Source organism: Mustelus asterias, chromosome 23, assembly GCF_964213995.1.
Source record: "Mustelus asterias chromosome 23, sMusAst1.hap1.1, whole genome shotgun sequence".
Lineage (NCBI taxonomy): Eukaryota > Metazoa > Chordata > Chondrichthyes > Carcharhiniformes > Triakidae > Mustelus > Mustelus asterias.
In genome coordinates, this window is record NC_135823.1 from 37,875,601 (window position 1) to 37,892,568 (window position 16,968).

At 41.4% G+C, this 16,968-nt stretch overlaps 1 protein-coding gene across 1 annotated transcript in view; it reads left to right on the forward strand.

Moving 5' to 3' along the window:
• The window catches only part of usp31 (ubiquitin specific peptidase 31), a 101,313-nt gene that overhangs the window by 62,980 nt on the left and 21,365 nt on the right, over positions 1–16,968 (forward strand). The window contains exons 5-9 of the mRNA XM_078240343.1: positions 1,684–1,819; positions 11,732–11,861; positions 12,184–12,364; positions 14,512–14,623; positions 16,338–16,435. Coding sequence (XP_078096469.1) covers positions 1,684–1,819; positions 11,732–11,861; positions 12,184–12,364; positions 14,512–14,623; positions 16,338–16,435 — 657 coding nt within the window. The remainder of the gene's footprint in view (positions 1–1,683; positions 1,820–11,731; positions 11,862–12,183; positions 12,365–14,511; positions 14,624–16,337; positions 16,436–16,968) is intronic.

Below are 16,968 nucleotides of genomic sequence, written 5' to 3' on the forward strand. Positions count from 1 at the left end.
TTCCACCATTGTCGCCCTTGACTTTAATCAGCTAGGCCCTAAACTCTGGAATTCTCTACCCAAAAGCCTCCACCCATCTCTCTCTTTAAAGTCTTTCATTAAACTACCTCATTGATTGAAGTTCTGGTCCCCTGCACAGATATTTGCTTTGTTAGGTGTCAATTTGTGTCCAATAGTATAACTGTGAAATGCTTTTGGATGTTTTGCTGCATTAGAGGCACTGTATAAAAGCAAGTTTAAAAAAATAAACCTGTAAAAGACGGGCAAATAAATCCTTACTGAGCAGGTATTGACTTTGTGAAGTAAGCAACCATAACTCAGTTATGGGTGGGGATAATGCTTGTTTGGATTTTGAAAGAAGTTCTGGAATCAAAGGGCAACTATTTTCAAGGCTCAGATAAACAAGTGCTAGAAATGTTCTGAAGGCCCTTCAGAATCTCGGAGAAAGACTAATGTTTTGGATGGTAGCTGTTTATTATAACTGATTGCACTCTTTTTAAAAAATGAATGTTGCTGTATAGTGGAAGTTGAAAGTGAGGTTTCCATTTCCACCCCTAAAAATCCAGTTGCCATGAGTATCAGCATGACTATTGCTGCATCGTTGGGGTGAGTGACATTGTGGCCTGACCTCTGCTCTGTATGCTCTGTAGCTTCAAAGCTCCAAAAGAATCCCAGGCTCAAAACTCTCATTCCGTGATGTTGTGCTTTTGTAATTTATGGGACTTGCGTTGAATCCGGAGATGAAGATATAGCGTAAATTGGATAGCAGGACCCTCCCTGACCAGCTGTCAGTGGATGTTGGTATTTAGAAGACTGGTATTTTGTGGGCAGCAGTGACGAGGGGAAACGTCGCCATGAATGCTGGTATTCATCATGCTGGCTCATAGTGGGCTGTAAAACACTTCATAGCTTTTTGTTAGACTGGTTGGCAGCAACATAAGCCCAATACTTAGGAGAACATAATGCATGCTAAAATGTGCCCTGCAATGTGGTTATGTCACCGTCTAATCATAAATGAAAGTGGTGCTGTTTTCAATTATGTATGGAACACATTGTTGAGCTAATTTCACAGCCTTCAGTCGCTTGAGATGTGTCAGAAAATTGTGTCAGCATTATTTTGGAATCGTTCGTGTAAACAGGCAGAAAAAGAACCTGCACAGGAAAAATGGTATAGAATTGGCAGTGCACCTCTCAAATGTCAGATGGCTTAATGTGTTTGTGAAATTCCTTCAGCTACTATTTCCAACCCCAGGCCAGCAACATTAGGAGGATAAATGATGAAATAAGGAAATATCAGCACCAGTGGAACTAGCCTGACTTGCCTGCCAAGACCACATTGCTGGGCATTGGCTGTGAATGTGTGGCCTATGGGTTGAAGCTTGGACTCTGCTGGAGGAGGTTAGGAATGGGCTGCATGGTGGGAGGGGATAGGAATAGGTTGCACAGGGTTGGGGGAAGAGTGGATGGGAACATATTGCAGGGGCAGTGGAGAGATGGGAATAGATTGCATGGAGAGGGTGAGATAAATCTGTGGCATATTTGTTCCCATTTGTCTTTCTCATCAGCCTTGTATTTGATTCCTTTTGCTTAGATCCGGTTGCCACTGTAGAGCCCTATATTAATCAAGGGTGCAAGTTTACTTATTGCTGACTGGTAATCTCATATCTCCCTTTTCTTTTGCAGGCCATTGAATATCACTGTGGTTTATGAAGGAAAATGTTCGCATTGCATGCGCATTGGGGTAGCTGTTCCACTGTCAAGTACAGTGGCCAAACTCCGGGAGGCAATATCTCAAGAAACCAAAATCCCCATTGATCAGGTAAACATAAGTTTGATTTTAACGCACTAAGATTAGCTCATTTTATCTGAGCCTGTGACTATTATAAATCCATATAGTGTAAGTAGACTGTTTAGGCTCAGTAACCTGGGGGAGGGCCACTTTGAATGCCAAAGTATTTATTATTTTGTGTGCCCCACATCATGTCATCTTTAAACTACTCTCTAGCTTTGTGGAAAATCCCTTTGTTGAAGTGCTGCTCCGCGGGGGTCCTCAGCGAAGTCTTTTTCTATTAACACAGCATAACTTGAAGGGCACCGCATTTAAAAGGGAACCGTAGTCTCAGTCAGATGGTAAAACAGACCAACCACAGCCATGCCTGGGCTTGCAACACAAGGAACGCGATGTCGGTGAACTGTGTCTACTTTGCTCCGAGGGAATGCCTGCCTCCTGGGATCTCTGGACAAGCTCTTCAACTAAGGATTTTTCCACAAAGGAAGGAGGCAGTTAAATTCCACTGTGGGGCACAAAAGGGGTAAGTGTGTTACATTGGCAGTACCACCCCTGCAGCTACCTCCTCTTAAGGGATGCACCAACAATGTGGAGTTCCTTTTACCCAAACACATTTTAAAAAATGTTTTTAAATGTCCTATGTACTGTCTGTAAGGGTCCTGTGTGGTGAGCTTGGATAGTCTGAATCCAGATGCTCAGTGTGCTAGAGGCTGCAGCTCAAATTAATCCTTAGTTTGCAATTAAATTGCCCATCTCACTTGAAAAGTGTTGGAATGGCTGGAGTGGCAAATGGGAGTGGATTAGTAAGTGGGTCTTCCAAGTTGGAATCTTGAAAAGTAGAGGGGGTGTACCTGACCAGAAAATATTTGCTACAACATTAGGTGTTTTGAAATAATTCAAATTTTTCACCAGCATCCCTTATCTTGATGAGCATAAGGTGATCCTTCTCTTTAATAAAATACTCCATTGATGTAATTATCTTTACTTCAACAGCAAGAATTTGTATTTATATAGTACCTTTAGCCTAATAAAGCATTCCACGATGCACTATAATATAAGATGACACCAAACGCTATAAGGAAATATTAGGGCAGATAACCAATTTGGTCAAAGCATTAGGTTTTAAGGAGTATTGAGGAAAGTGAGGCAGAGAGGTTTCGGGAAGGAACTGCAAAACTTAGAGCCCAGGCAGTTGAAGGCAAGGCCACCAGCGGTGGTGCAATTAAAACCAGAATGTTAAAAGAACAGATTTAGACGAGTGTAGGAAAAGTGCAGAGGAGATTTATCAGGATGTTGTCTGGGCTGGAGAGTTTTAGTTATGAAGAGAGATTGGATAGACTGGGGTTGTTTCCTTGGAGCAGAGGACACTGAGGAAGGGGATATGATTGAGTATATAATTGAGGGCCATAAATAGAATAGACAGGAAGAAACTTTTCCCCTTGGTGGAGGAATCAATGATTAGGGGGCATAGATTTAAGATAAGGGGTAGGAGGTTTAGAGAGGATGCAAGGAAAAACTTTTCACCTTGCAGGTGGTGGAAACAGAGATCCTCGTAACATTTAAGAAGTATTTAGATGCGCACTTGCGATGCTAAGGCATTCAAGGCAATGGGCCAAGTGCTGGAAAATGGGGTTAGAATAGCTAGTTAGGTGGTTTGTCTTTGACCAGCAAGTTGTGATGGTCTGAAAGATCTTTTTCTGTGCTGTACACCTCTGTGACTCTATCTGAGCATTATTAAGCCGAGAAGATGAGAGAGATTGGGGGTGGGGTTGACAGGGTGGCAAAGCCATGGGTGGATTTGAAAACGAGGATGAAAACTCTAAAATCAAAATGTTGTTTAACTGGGAGCCAGTGGAGGTCAAGAGAGCAGAAGGATAATGGATGAACAGGTCTTGGTGCGCAAGTTAGGATATGGACAGCAGAGTTTTAGATGAAGTAGAATTTAGAGGAGAACCTGTGAGGCTGATCAGGGGTGTGTGTTTGAATAGTCAAGTCCAGGGGTCAGGTCTAGAAAGGGAAGGATCAGAGGTTTCATCAGCAAGTGAGTTGAGGTAGGAGTGGAGTCAGACAGTGTTATGGAGGTGGGATAGGTGGTCTTGGTGATTATATGGATGTATGGCCATCTTCGTTATATTTGATCCAGCCTAGTTTGGCCTCAGACAGTGTCAGTATGAATCATAGAATCCCTACATTGCAGAAGGAGGCCATTCAGCCCATCGAGTCTGCACTGACCACAATCCCTATTCCCGTAACCTCATTTATTTACCTTGCTAATCCCCTGACACTAGGGGGCAATTTAGCTTGGCCAATCAACCTAACCCACACAGACAGTGACCCGAGGCTGGAATCGAACCTGGGCCCCTGGCGCTGTGAGGCACTAGTGCTAGCCACTGTACCACCCAAGAATGAAGTCAGTGACTACGGAATGGATTTTGTGGTGGAGACCAAAAAGAATCACTTCAGTCTTGATATTTAGCTGGAGAAAAATTCTGCTCGTTCTGCGTTGGATGTATTTTAGTCAGTGTTTTTCTATGATGTTGGAATGTGGAGAAGGAGAAAACCGAGCTGAAATGTACAGAACCGAGCACAGATTGTTCATATTGAAATTTGCAAATGAGTTTTTAAAATCAGTGCTGGGGAGATGAGCCATAGAAGATCGAGAGGCAGGATGACTGAGAAGGATGTTGTGTCAGATAGGATGTTGGTGGAAAACCTCTGAGATCCAGTTGGTGTAAGGAAGAAACCGAGGAAAACGTTAAGCTATTAAGATCAAAATTATTAGTTTACTGTTTTGTGTAAAGTACCTGCAGGCTCCCAAGTGCATTGCTTCTCAGGATAGTTAACAATTGAACAATATTGCTGGAATTTGAGGGTGTAAAATGGTTTGGATTGTTTAATATGTGCAACACATTTCTTCAATTGTATTCCATCCATATTGTAGGAAAGAATTTTATTTATATAATTCCCCTCATGCCCGACAGCCCTTTGCAACCAAACAGCTATATTTGAAGTGTAGTCATTGTTATATAGTGAAATGCAGTAAGCATTTAATGCCCAAGGTACCACAAACATCATAAAAGCAAAATACTGTGGACTAAAAACAGAAAATGTTGGAAATACTCAGCAAACCTGGCAGCATCTGTGGAGCAAGAAACAGAATTAGCAATTTGACTCAAATGTGACTCTTTTAGAGAACTGAAGGGAGGTAGAGTTGTGATGGATGTTATACTGTTGAAAGGGGGAAGGGGGATGAAGAACAAAAAAGGGAGGCCTGAGGTAGGCTAGTGGGCAGGAGAGATTAAATAACTAAGATGCCATGGAACAAAAGACATAGAGGTGGTAATGAATATAGTAAAGAAAGAAAGCATACTCAAGAACTGAGCATTAACAGCTTTCTAGTGTTGAAAATTCCAAAGGTTGACAACTGAGTAATTTGAGGGGTGAAAGTTGATAATGAATTATGCATTTTGAAATTTCTCTTAACCTGAGCCTCACCTGCTGCTTTAACATCTACGGAAGATAGCACTTGCTCAGTTTTGTAGAATGTAAATGATGCACCCAAATGAGACTTGAATCTATGACCATTGGACCTTATTGGAATACTTTGTAGTTTAGAAATGGGGCTCAGTTGGGGAGTCAAATATTTGTTTTATTATGCACTCATTTGATGTGGACATTGTTGGAAGGGCAGCATCGATTATCTATTTCTAATTGCCTTCAAAAGGTTGGTGGTGAGTCGCTGCCTTGAACTGCTGTGGTCCATGTGCTGAAGGCTCTCCCACAGTGCTGATATATAGGGTGCTCCAGGATTTTGAATCTGCTTTGATGAAGGAATGCTGTATTTCCAAATTCGGGTGATATGTCCCTTGAAGGGGTACTTGGAGATGGTGGAGTTATGATGTATTTGATGACTGTATCCTTTTAGGAAGTAGAGGTCAGGATTTGAGCAGTCTGAAAGAAACAGGACTGCAACAGTCCTGAGGTCATGAATGAAATGTCCTTAAATTCCTGCGGTCGTTTTATTATATCTGAATTGTCATAAATGCTGTACTTTGGCAGATTTGGTTGGCAGACCTCATTCCTGTGTCAGAAGGTTGGGGGTTCAAGCCTTTCACTTGGATTATGTAATATCAGCAATTGGGCATGTGTCATTTAGATGACATATTTAACCAAGGTCATGTTATGCTTGTTAATTCAGTGGCATTACTTGCAGAGCAGAGATTTGGGAGCTCTTCGTTCATCAAGTCTACAGGCCATTTGGCCCACTAGTCCATGCTAGTCTTTATGCTCATTGAGTCTCCTCCCATCCCTCCTCATCCAGCACCATCAATGTAGCCCTCTTTTAATCCCTCATTCATGTAGCTTCTCCTTAAATAGTATTTGTACTAGCTACTCCATGTGGGAGAATGTTCCACATTCTAACCAGTCTCTGGATTATGACCTTTCTCACTGAATTTATTAATGACTATCTTCTATTTATGATTCTTAGTTTTGGACTCCCCCACAAGTCGAAACATCATCTTTCCCTTTACCCTAACAAACTACTTCATCATTTAAGCCCCTATGAGGCTATTCTTCAGCCATCTCTTTTCTATGGTACTATAAGGAGAGCAGTGAGTTCTGCTTGTGACTTGGCCAATATTTCTTCCTTTAACCAGTAACGAAAAACTCATCAATTGGTCATTTGTTTCATTGCTTTCAGTGAGGTCTTGCAATGTGTAAAATGGCTGTTACCTTTGTCTATGCAAGTCTCTGTTATCCATTGTCTAAGGCACCATATAAATCTAAGTCTTTCCTCCTTGTCCCTGAGTGTAGCACATCTCTTCTGGTTATTCATCCATCGATGGAAAAAGAGTGGGATACAGGGAATTGTAGATTAGGAAAGGATTGCAAAATAGTACAACACAGAAGGCCAATTTGGTCCACAGAGTTGAGGAATTTGAATTCCTTGTTGAGGAAAAAGAGGATTAGCAGAGGACTAGGGACAAGGATTATCATGATAGAGTGGCACAGTAAGTAGTCTCACAACACCAGGTTAAAGTCCAACAGGTTTATTTGGTTGCATGAGCTTTCGGAGCGCTGCTCCTTCATCAGGGGCAACGCTCCGAAAGCTCATGCTACCAAATAAACCTGTTGGACTTCAACCTGGTGTTGTGAGACTACTTACTGTGTCTACCCCAGTCCAATGCCGGCAACTCCACATCATGATTGAATGGGACAGGTTGAGGGTGCCACAGTTCTAGGTAAGTTGCACTCTGTGTTGGGCAGAGCTTAGGACCCTCTGCTTTTGTGACTTCACCCATGAGAATGAGGAGATGGTTATGGAACTTGGGAAGAGAGACTGTGAGACTCTAGAGAAAATTATCATAGGGAGTGACAAGGTACTGGAGGTATTGGCAGACTTAAAAGTGGACACATCTCCAGGTCCGGATGAATTGTGTACCAGGCTGTTGTGGGAGGCAAGGAAGGAAATTGCAGGGGTTCTGACCCAAATTTTTAATTGCTCCCTGGCCACCGGGGAGGTGCTAGAGGACTGGAGAACAGCTAGTGTGGTCCCACTATTTAAGAAAGGTTGTAGAGACAAGCCAGGGAACTACAGACCAGTGAGTCTCGCGTCTGTGGTTGGGAAACTACTGGAGAAGATTCTGAAGGAGAGAATCTATCTCCATTTGGAGGGGCAAAGTTTGATCAGAGATAGTCAGCATGGTTTTGTCAGAGGGAGGTCATGCCTAACAAATTTGATTGAATTTTTTGAGCATGTAACCAAATGTGTGGATGAGGGTAGTGTGGTTGATTTACATGGATTTCAGCAAAGCCTTCGACAAATGGGAGACTTATTAAGAAGGCTAATGCACGTGGGATACACGGTGATCTGATAACGTGGATTCATAATTGGCTTAGCGGTAGGAGACAGAGGGTGGTGACAGACTGCTGCTTTAGTGACTGAAGACCAGTGGCATACCACAGGGATCCTTGCTGGGCCCCCTATTGTTTGTCATTTATATAAATGACATAGATGACTACGTAGGAGTAGGATCAGTAAGTTTGTCGATGACACAAAGATTGGCCGGGTGGCTAACAGTGAGGTTGAGTCTTGGGTTACAGGAAGGTATAGATGAGATGGTCAAATGGGCAGATAAGCGGCAGATGGAATTTAACCCTGAAAAGTGTGAGGTGATGCACTTTGGAAGGAGTAATTTGACAAGGAAGTATACTATGAAAGGTCTGACACTGGGAAGTTCCAAAGAACAAAGGGACCTTGGCGTGTTTGTCCATAAATCTCCGAAGATGGAAAGGCAGGTTAACAGGGTGGTGAAAAAGGCATATGGCACATTCGCCTTTATCAATCGAGGTACAGATTACAAAAGCAGAGAGGTCATGATGGAGTTGGATAGCACTTTAGTGAGGCCGTAGCTGGAGTACTGGGTGCAGTTCTGGTCGCCACATTATAGGAAGGATGTGAACGCACTGGAGGGGGTGCAGAGGAGATTTACCAGGCTGCTGCCTGGGATGGAACATTTAAGTTATGAAGAGAGGTTGGATAGACTTGGGTTGTTTTCATTGGAGAGAAGACTGAGGGGTGACCTGATTGAGGTGCTCAAGCTTATGAGGGGCATGGTCAGAATGGATAGGGAGCAGCTGTTCCCCTTAGTTGAAGGGGCAGTTACGAAGGGACACAAGTTAAAAGTGAGGGGTGGGAGGTTTCGGGGGGATTTGAGGAAAATCTTTTTTACTCAGAGTGGTGATGGTCTGGAATATACTGCCTAGGAGGGTGGTGGAAGCGGGATGCTATGGGCCAAGTGCTGGCAAGTGGGATTAGGTGGGCAGGTCAGGGCATTTCATGTGTCGGTGCAGACTCAATGGGCCAAAGGACCTCTTCTACACTGTAGTATTCTGTGACTTACCCACTATGTAGTCTGGCTCTCCTTCCCACTCCTACTTTTCAAAGTCTCAATCTTTGAACTTTGCCATTTTTCTTCCTATACCTGTCCATCCTGTTGCATCCCTTCCTACATTTTAAAAGCACTCTCCTTCTTTGGCAACCCCATTGTGAAACATTTAGGGACCTAGTCATTACATTAAACATCCTGTTTAAGTGCAAGCTGGAGCACAGTGTTTCACTGGCCTAATAATTGGTCTCAGCGGGTAGCATATTTGGCAGTTCCATTATAATGTTCCAGGTTTAAGTCCCACATCTGAGCACAAAGCTATGTTGACACACTCGTATAGTACTGAGTGAGTGCTACACTAACTATCTTTCATATGAGGTCTCAAACCAAGAACCCATCTGTTTGGTTGAATGGGTCTAAAAGATCTAATGGCACCATTTTGAAGAGCAGAAGAGTAATCCCTGGTGAGCCAGTTGATATTTATCCCTCAATCAACATCGCAAAAGAACAGTTATCTGGTCATTGACATATTGCTGTTGTGAGGTCTTACTGTGTGCAAATTGTCTGCTGTGTTTCCTACATTAGAACAATGACCACACTTCAAAAGTACTTCCTTAGATGTAAAGTGCTTTGAGATGTGAAAAGTGCTGTATAAATGTAAATGTTTTTTAAAAGCATAGATTGGTGTGAATGCACAGTAAATGTGTAAATCCTAATTTCCCCCAACAACCGTTTCTCATATTGCAGCATTCGTACTTGTTTACTCATTTTATGTTTCCTCCCACTTCCGTCCTGCTGTCACTCTGATATGGATTTTCCAGATTGTATCCCTGTTGTTGTTCTGTTAGCATCGCTGTGGCATTGTTTGCTGTGCCTTCACTGCAGTACATCCAGGCAATGTGCAAGATCACGGTACGGACTGTAGATTGGATTATGGATGGGCTGGGTGGAGAGGCTGTTCCTGAAGAACAGCCAATTGGATAGTGAGAAAAGAACAGGCTGCAGTGGGAGCAGACTGCAGTATTTTGTAAACTGACAGTTGAAAGCAGTGTTAAATCTTATCACTAGAGGGCAAGAAACTCTGCTGTTCGACACTAAATTTCTAGCTGACAAAATGCCAGAAATTCATCAGTAACCACTTTCGATGAGCATCGCCTGTAATTCTTGGAACGTTTTATTTCTACACGTAGTCATTGTTTTTCTTTGGGGAGAGAGAAGGGGAAAAGAATAGGTAAAAAGAACTATGCTTGTTTCAATAATAGTATGTACCCCACACAGCTCAAAGCTCCTCCTTCCTTTCACCCAGACCTTTCCTTTGAGAGGTTTCTCACCGCTCACTAAGCTGAAAAAGAAATCTCTCTATTTTAGACACTGCACCCCCCCACAACCATGATTTAAATATTGAGCACTGATGAATGCATGGGGCGAGTTATTGAGCTCATCAAAGGATGTCCCTTGTATCCTGCCTTGCCAGCAAGAGTCACTATTAACTGCTTTCAAGACAGTGGCAGTGATTATTGAGACCCAAGAAGAGAAAGATGAACACGGCCTTTAGCTCAGGGTTTCCCAAACTGCTTTCCTCATTGGATACATCCAGGGTTCTGTGATAGGTCAGACTGATGTATAAAATTTGAAAAATGCTACGAAGCTGCTTATCCAATGAGAGGCTGATTTTTCTCTGCATTGGCTGCATGATAGATGCATGCATGCACGTGCACCCCCTCAAAAGAAGTGCTGGTTTCTGATCTTATCCTTTCTCATTACTCCACACATCCATCTCAGCATCTGCATCTCATCAGTATCAGTCATTGTTTCGCTCTTCTTGATGTTGCCCAAGTTTCCAAACTGTGTGGCAAGGTCAGTCTCTCAATTATCTTGTAGATTCTTCTTTTCAGTTTCATTGATACTTTTCCATCACATAGCATGCCAATGCACTCCTTCAAATTACCACACCGGGGGCCAATCTGTCATTTAATTTCTATACTTCCATTTTCTGCCACCATTGACCCAGAGATTTGAAACGACTCACTTTCTCCATGTCTTCACCCGTAATCTTTACTTGAATCTCTTCCTTAGACTCAAACTGACAGTCCGTATAATTAGATTTTTGGTCTCTGATCTTCATACCCCAGTGTTTTTTTCCAGCTCTTCATATACTCAAATCATGTTCTCATCATCCCAACTATATAACAGTTTAATTTCTCGGTAGTTTTGCAACCTTTCATTTGAATATTGGTACAAAAATACTTTTGATCCCTTTCTTTCTCTCCCACGTGTCCAATTAGGTCACTGTTTGGTATTGTTTGAATTGTGTTAGCCATCTGCTCTCAGAATTATTCTTTCTCCTCTGGTCCACACCTGCTCTGTGGTGCATAATAACTAACCATGATTCGCATTTCACCCTGATTTCTAGCTTTGCACTGATTTTGTCACTGATTCTGTTCACTGCCAATACCTCATCCTTTATTTCCTTGTTTAATACTATTCCAACATTATTTGCTTTCCTATCCTGGTGGTAAGGTTTATTTATATCCACTAACAATTTCTCATGCTTTGCTGCCCTTCTGTTGTTTCCTGGAGACCCTTGATTTGTATTCTCTTTCTCACCCTCAGGTCAGTTCCTTCACTGCTCCCCCCGTCAGGCTACTGACATTTAGACTTGCAATTTTGAATTTGGTTATCTTTTCACTGCTCCTTTGGACTTTCTTCTTTATCCATCCTTGTCTATTGCATGGTAACTCTTGCCCTTTTCTCCCAGGGTTTGAGCAGGGACCCTGCACACCACGCGTAGGAATGGTAGCCATTGTCATCTGGCTGAGACGAGACTTTCATTCCATCAGCTTGTGCTGCAATGCAATCCAGGTCTTCAGAGGCAAAGGTGACTGACTGTATCACCCACTCTTTGAATCCTGAACCATTCAACTTGAATATACTAGGGCTTATTGTGTATAGTTTGTCACTGAGGACTACTGTGCCATGTATCACTGAGCAAGTTGTTTCAATGATTCAAATATTGTGCCTTCATTCATTAACTCATTTTTTTTTGTTTCAGATTGTTCTAACTGAAATTTATTATGATGGATTCCATCGCACCTTCAGTGATGGTGATGCCCTGGACACTATTCATGAAAATGACTGTATCTATGCTTTTGAGATACCTGATGTCTATATTGGTCAAAGAGGTATGCTTGTGTCCAAGAATTAAACCACAGCACCTAACAGCTTGATTTTGTAAAGCTTCAGTTAGTTAGACTATTTATATTGTAATGTGACTGTATATATTTCTAGGCAAGCTCTGTTAAATAGGTAGTTGAGAAGTAATTGATCATTTTTCATGGATAGTTTTTTGGTTGGATCTTCTGCTCAGGAGCTCATTGGCTAAAAGAGCATGCTTCCATTCTATGATCAATCTCTCTTTCACAGATTATTTTTTTGATAATTAACAGCTGTCTTTGAATTTACCAGATCATGTTTCTAATCCTCTGTTTCTATATTTGTTCTCAGCCATGCTTACAAACATAAATCAGAATAACTTGAAGTTCAGCAGTGATCATAGATCCACAGTTTACCCTCATGGAGGAGTGAAACAGATCAAACTGGAGAGAGTGTACAACAAGGGTTTGGGGCATGAGAAATGGATGCTGCTGGTGTGTAACCAATGCTGCTCTGGACAGCAAGCAAAAAGGTAAATTATCTTGGGAGTGCAAACTGAAATGTTGATTTATTTTGAATTCATAAGTAATTGAATATTTCTACTAATTTGTAGGGTAGTAGTTTTAGGGATGGAATTGTTGTGCAGTTGTTTAAATATGTGGTACCAATGAGAACACATGCATAACTGTTCATCTTGCACAGCAATATTCTGGGATTACCTTGAATCTGAAAAGAGCCTCATTAAATAATCAGTTACTGGTTAACAATGAGCTGAGTAAATCCCATTCTGTTTCTATTGCACAGGATTCAGGATTTTTAAAAAAACTCACATTTTGGGCACTATCAGTTTCCATGATTCTGTTTGTTTTTGCCAAATGCCCATTGTTCGTTTCCTAGAGCAGCCTGACTGTCAAGTGTTATATAGTCATGTGGTATAGAACTTTAATATTGATGAAAATAGAGACATGTTGCTGTAGATTTTCACCTTGCACACATTAGGACAAATGCATGAATGCCAAATTTTAAATTTTCACAACAATTTATACCACAGGAAAAAGGGGTGATGATTGGATGGCTAATCAGCGCTGATGGTCCAAGGCATTGCAGTGGGGAAAGCAATGGGAAAAACAATAGACTACTTATGCTTGAACATGTTCCTCCGACTATTGTAATAGGCAGAGTCCAGACCATACTTAACCAGCCTGCGCTTGCACAGCCCAAAATAAATGCGATTTTTGCTGAGTGTGTTAATAGCTACATTATCAAACAGTTTAAGATAATCAATCTTGCTTGTAATGTGGCTCATTTGCACTCACTAGAGGGAACATATCTTCATGCGCAGGGAGCTCATTGTCAACAAAAGGAATATGTTCAAGCCTTGCGACTTTTTTGAATCCTTGGATGCATGGGAAGCCTATAGTTTTCCATTCTCCATGGCAATGCCTCAGCCATGGTCAACTTGCCAACCAGTCAGCACCCTTTTCTCCTGTAGTATAAATTGTTGTGATTTGAAATTTGGCATTCTTGTGTTTGTCCTGATGAATGTAAAATAAAAAAATTCAGTGACATATCTCTATTTTCAGCAATATTTGTGTTATTATAACTGCTTGATAAATGAGTTGTGTTAAACAAGAGAATGAGTAATGTTTGGGTCACAAATTGACTGGCAGTGTTGAGCAACCTCTTGTTTTGGCATTGAATCTATGTCCTTCAAAGTTCAATTGATGTATACTAATTGTGTTCCTAATAGCTTCATTTCCAGTGTGACCTAAAGCATAAACTGCAATACTAAAATAGGGTAAAGCCAACCCTTTTGCTGGCAGTGATTGTAAGCTCCCAAATCCTTCAGCTGCTTGGGGATGACTATTGGTGTAGTTGCTGCTCTATATAAGTTTGAGTTGAGATCAGATGGATGGAATGGGTGAGTGATTGGGGGGTGGTGATGTGTTAGATTAGGACACTTCTAGTGCTGGATTTTTGTTTTGAATGAAATGCACCATGTGGTGATGTGAGGTTGAGCATTTAGTTGGATCAATTCAGAGTGATCTGCCCCTGCCTCCATCATGTTAGTCTGGAAATAATTTTGGTATCAACTGTTGTGAAGGGTTGCCAATACCATCAATAAAACTAAGCTAAAAGGGTCTTTACCTGAGAAGGTTAGATTTAGCTAATATAACTATAATCCATTTTAATCTACCAGTTCTCTTATCGCCTAGCCCTGTGTTAAATATTGCTTTTACCTGTGTTCAATATTTTTTTTTTAAGACAAAACATATAATTGCGAACCGATGCAGAAATTTCCTGGTTCCTTGTGGATGCTGTGGGACCGAGTGCACAGGCTAATGTCCACTTTTTGTGGGATGTTGGCACCATACGGGCTTTTCCAGCCATCTTCCGTAAACACACAAACTCATTTTGTTAATTCAGAATTCTAACTCTGTAGCCTTGTTGGCAAAATGATTAATAAAATCAACCTCTGTGGCTTAATTAACTAATCCAATGAACAGGTTAACACAAAATGAAGTCTGGTTACAGGTTAATCTCTTAGAAGGATAAAAGTTAGGGTTAAGATTTTGCACTGACTTTTCAATGAGTCCTTGAAACTTTGTCATTAAATGTCTGATTATGTTTTCAGCTGTTTCTCCTGTTTCCAACTCCCTATTGACATATGTTTTCTAGGTTTGGTCATCCCTTTGTACTCTGTTTGGATCGTAAAATAACATGGGAAGGACTGCAAAAAGATATCTTGGAAAAGATGCGACATTTGTTTAGGCCAGGGATGTTCACTGAGGTAAGGGAGGCTGCTGGGTCCCCATGACCTAGAGAGTCGTCTTTTAAAAGAACACTCCAGGTGAAGTAGCAACACCAGCACAGGATCCAAGATCAGCTTTGTATTGTCAATCAATCTTTCTTGTGGAGCATTTAACCGCTTCAAATATGAGAGAAAGAGGGTAAAAAGACACTTGCCCACCTGCACCTTCAATTGAATTTGATGTGTGATATCATATAATTGCAATACAGAAATGTGGGGGAGTGGTGAGTGTAGATGTAGCATTGTGGAGCAACTGTGTGCCTAACTCTGGAAAGAAATCCAGAGAGTTTGGGAATTTTGTGAAAATTCCAGTGTGAGAAACCAGACCATATTTCAAGCTTTTTAAGTTTAATAATTAAGCAAGCGATGTGCGTTTCATTACAATTCAATCAAATGGAGGAATTGATGTTTACCAATAACTTGGCATTTTTAAACATTTAATGACGCTCTTTAGTAATTGAAATATCTACAATGTAAGCATTAGTGAGATTAGTTGGCAATGTTTTGATGTTTATATCCTGTTGCTCTATCCCTGTCACCCGTAGGCACATATAAAAATGTGTCTCGGTTGCTGCTTTTTTTTTTCTTGGCTTTCCATGTTATGTTAAAGGTAAAAATTGCATGGTAGGTCTCTCTCAGGAAGTGATGACTAAACATCAGTGTTGGGAAGGTATGTTAGCCAGGATAAGTTAATCTGTGGTTAAGTCGATCTGTTATAAAAGGCTTGAGTTTTGCTGCTGTTAGATTTGAACATGCATTCTTTTTAAATGGTATAACAGACCCCCTTGTTAGTTGGTGCCCTTTATCCATAGTGTGGAGATTCAGGAGTTAGATTAGCATCGTAATACTGAGTTATAAGGGAGGGTTGGAAAGACTCAGGCAATTGAGTTTGGAAGATGGTGCCTGGGCAGGGACCCTAGATTGTATGTGATAGCAAACTGGATTGAAAATTTAAAACTGAACTGTAGCATTCAAGAAAAGGAGGCAGAGATTCAAAGTACCAATAGGCAAATTTAGGATTGATGCCAAGAGGTTCTTCAGAGAGGCAAAGAGATAAGTTAGTGAAGGGAGAAATTCCTGATGTTCTTGAACATGTGTTGTGATGGGGGCAGGGTTTGGAAGATGGAGCTGTAGATACTTTCTGGAAGAGTAAGCTAAATGCATCAAGTTTCAGACTGAAGAAAGATTGTGAAGACGAGGAATTTGAAACTGAAGGGTTGGGAAAATGCAGAGGCAAAGAACATGAAAAAGATATAGATTTAAAGTTTAAGTTTATTTATTAGTGTCACAAGTAGGCTTACATTTACATTGCAATGAAATTACTGTGAAAATTCCCTTCTCGCCACATTCCAGCGCCTGTTCAGGTACACTGAGGGAGAATTTAGCATGGTCAATGCACCTAACCAGCATGTCTTTCAGACTATGGGAGCAAACCAGAGCACCCGGAGGAAACCCACACAGAGACGGGGGGGAACGTGCAGACTCCACACAGATAGTGACCCAAGCTGGGAATTAAACCCAGGTCCCTGGCGCTGTGAGGCAGCATTGCTAACCGCTATGGGACATAATCCTGCTCTCCTGATGCTGTCTAACTTGCTGAGTGATTTTACTGACTCCCTGCTGTCTTGTGTTGAAAGTTGTGTGAAGGGCTGGAGCCCTCATGATTTTTACATTCTCTTTGCTCTTTCCCTAGGTTGGTCCTTTTAGTTTGCGAGTGCTTGGAGGTGGCATGGGAAAGTCATACCTTTCACCCCAGGAAGAATATCCCTTGTGCCAATTAGCAGCCGAAAGGTAGTTCCTTATTTGGTATTTGTTTCCTATTTTGTTAGCTGGATCAGAGTCCAGACTGGGGACATGATAAGCTGCGAACAGGAAATGGAGATTTTGGTTTAGTTTCATAAATGATGGCAGAGAATCTCCGAGTAATGGCATTCATCAAGTTAAAGTGCATAGTTAAACATTCAGTACCCAACATGTAGTTGGAGTGAGATTGAGTTTGTTCCTTAGTCTCATCAGCAAATGTTCACTTTAAAATTTAAGCAGTAAAAAAATGTACAGCCCCTTGTGCAATAGATTTTTAAAAATCTCCAAATAATTCTTTCTCTTGGACACCCCACCCTCGTAAGGCCCATTATTGTCCTCACAGTTACATCCTATCTTGGTTATGATGCTCAGTATGTACTCCACCCATGTACTCAGCCTGTGTTGATTTTAATGATATTTGAGTTGAATCAGCTTCCAGGCAGTGTATACAGGTACATTATCCAAAATTGTCCTGCCCAAAAACTGGGCATTTTTCTCTGTCCGATTCCAGTGGATGGAAT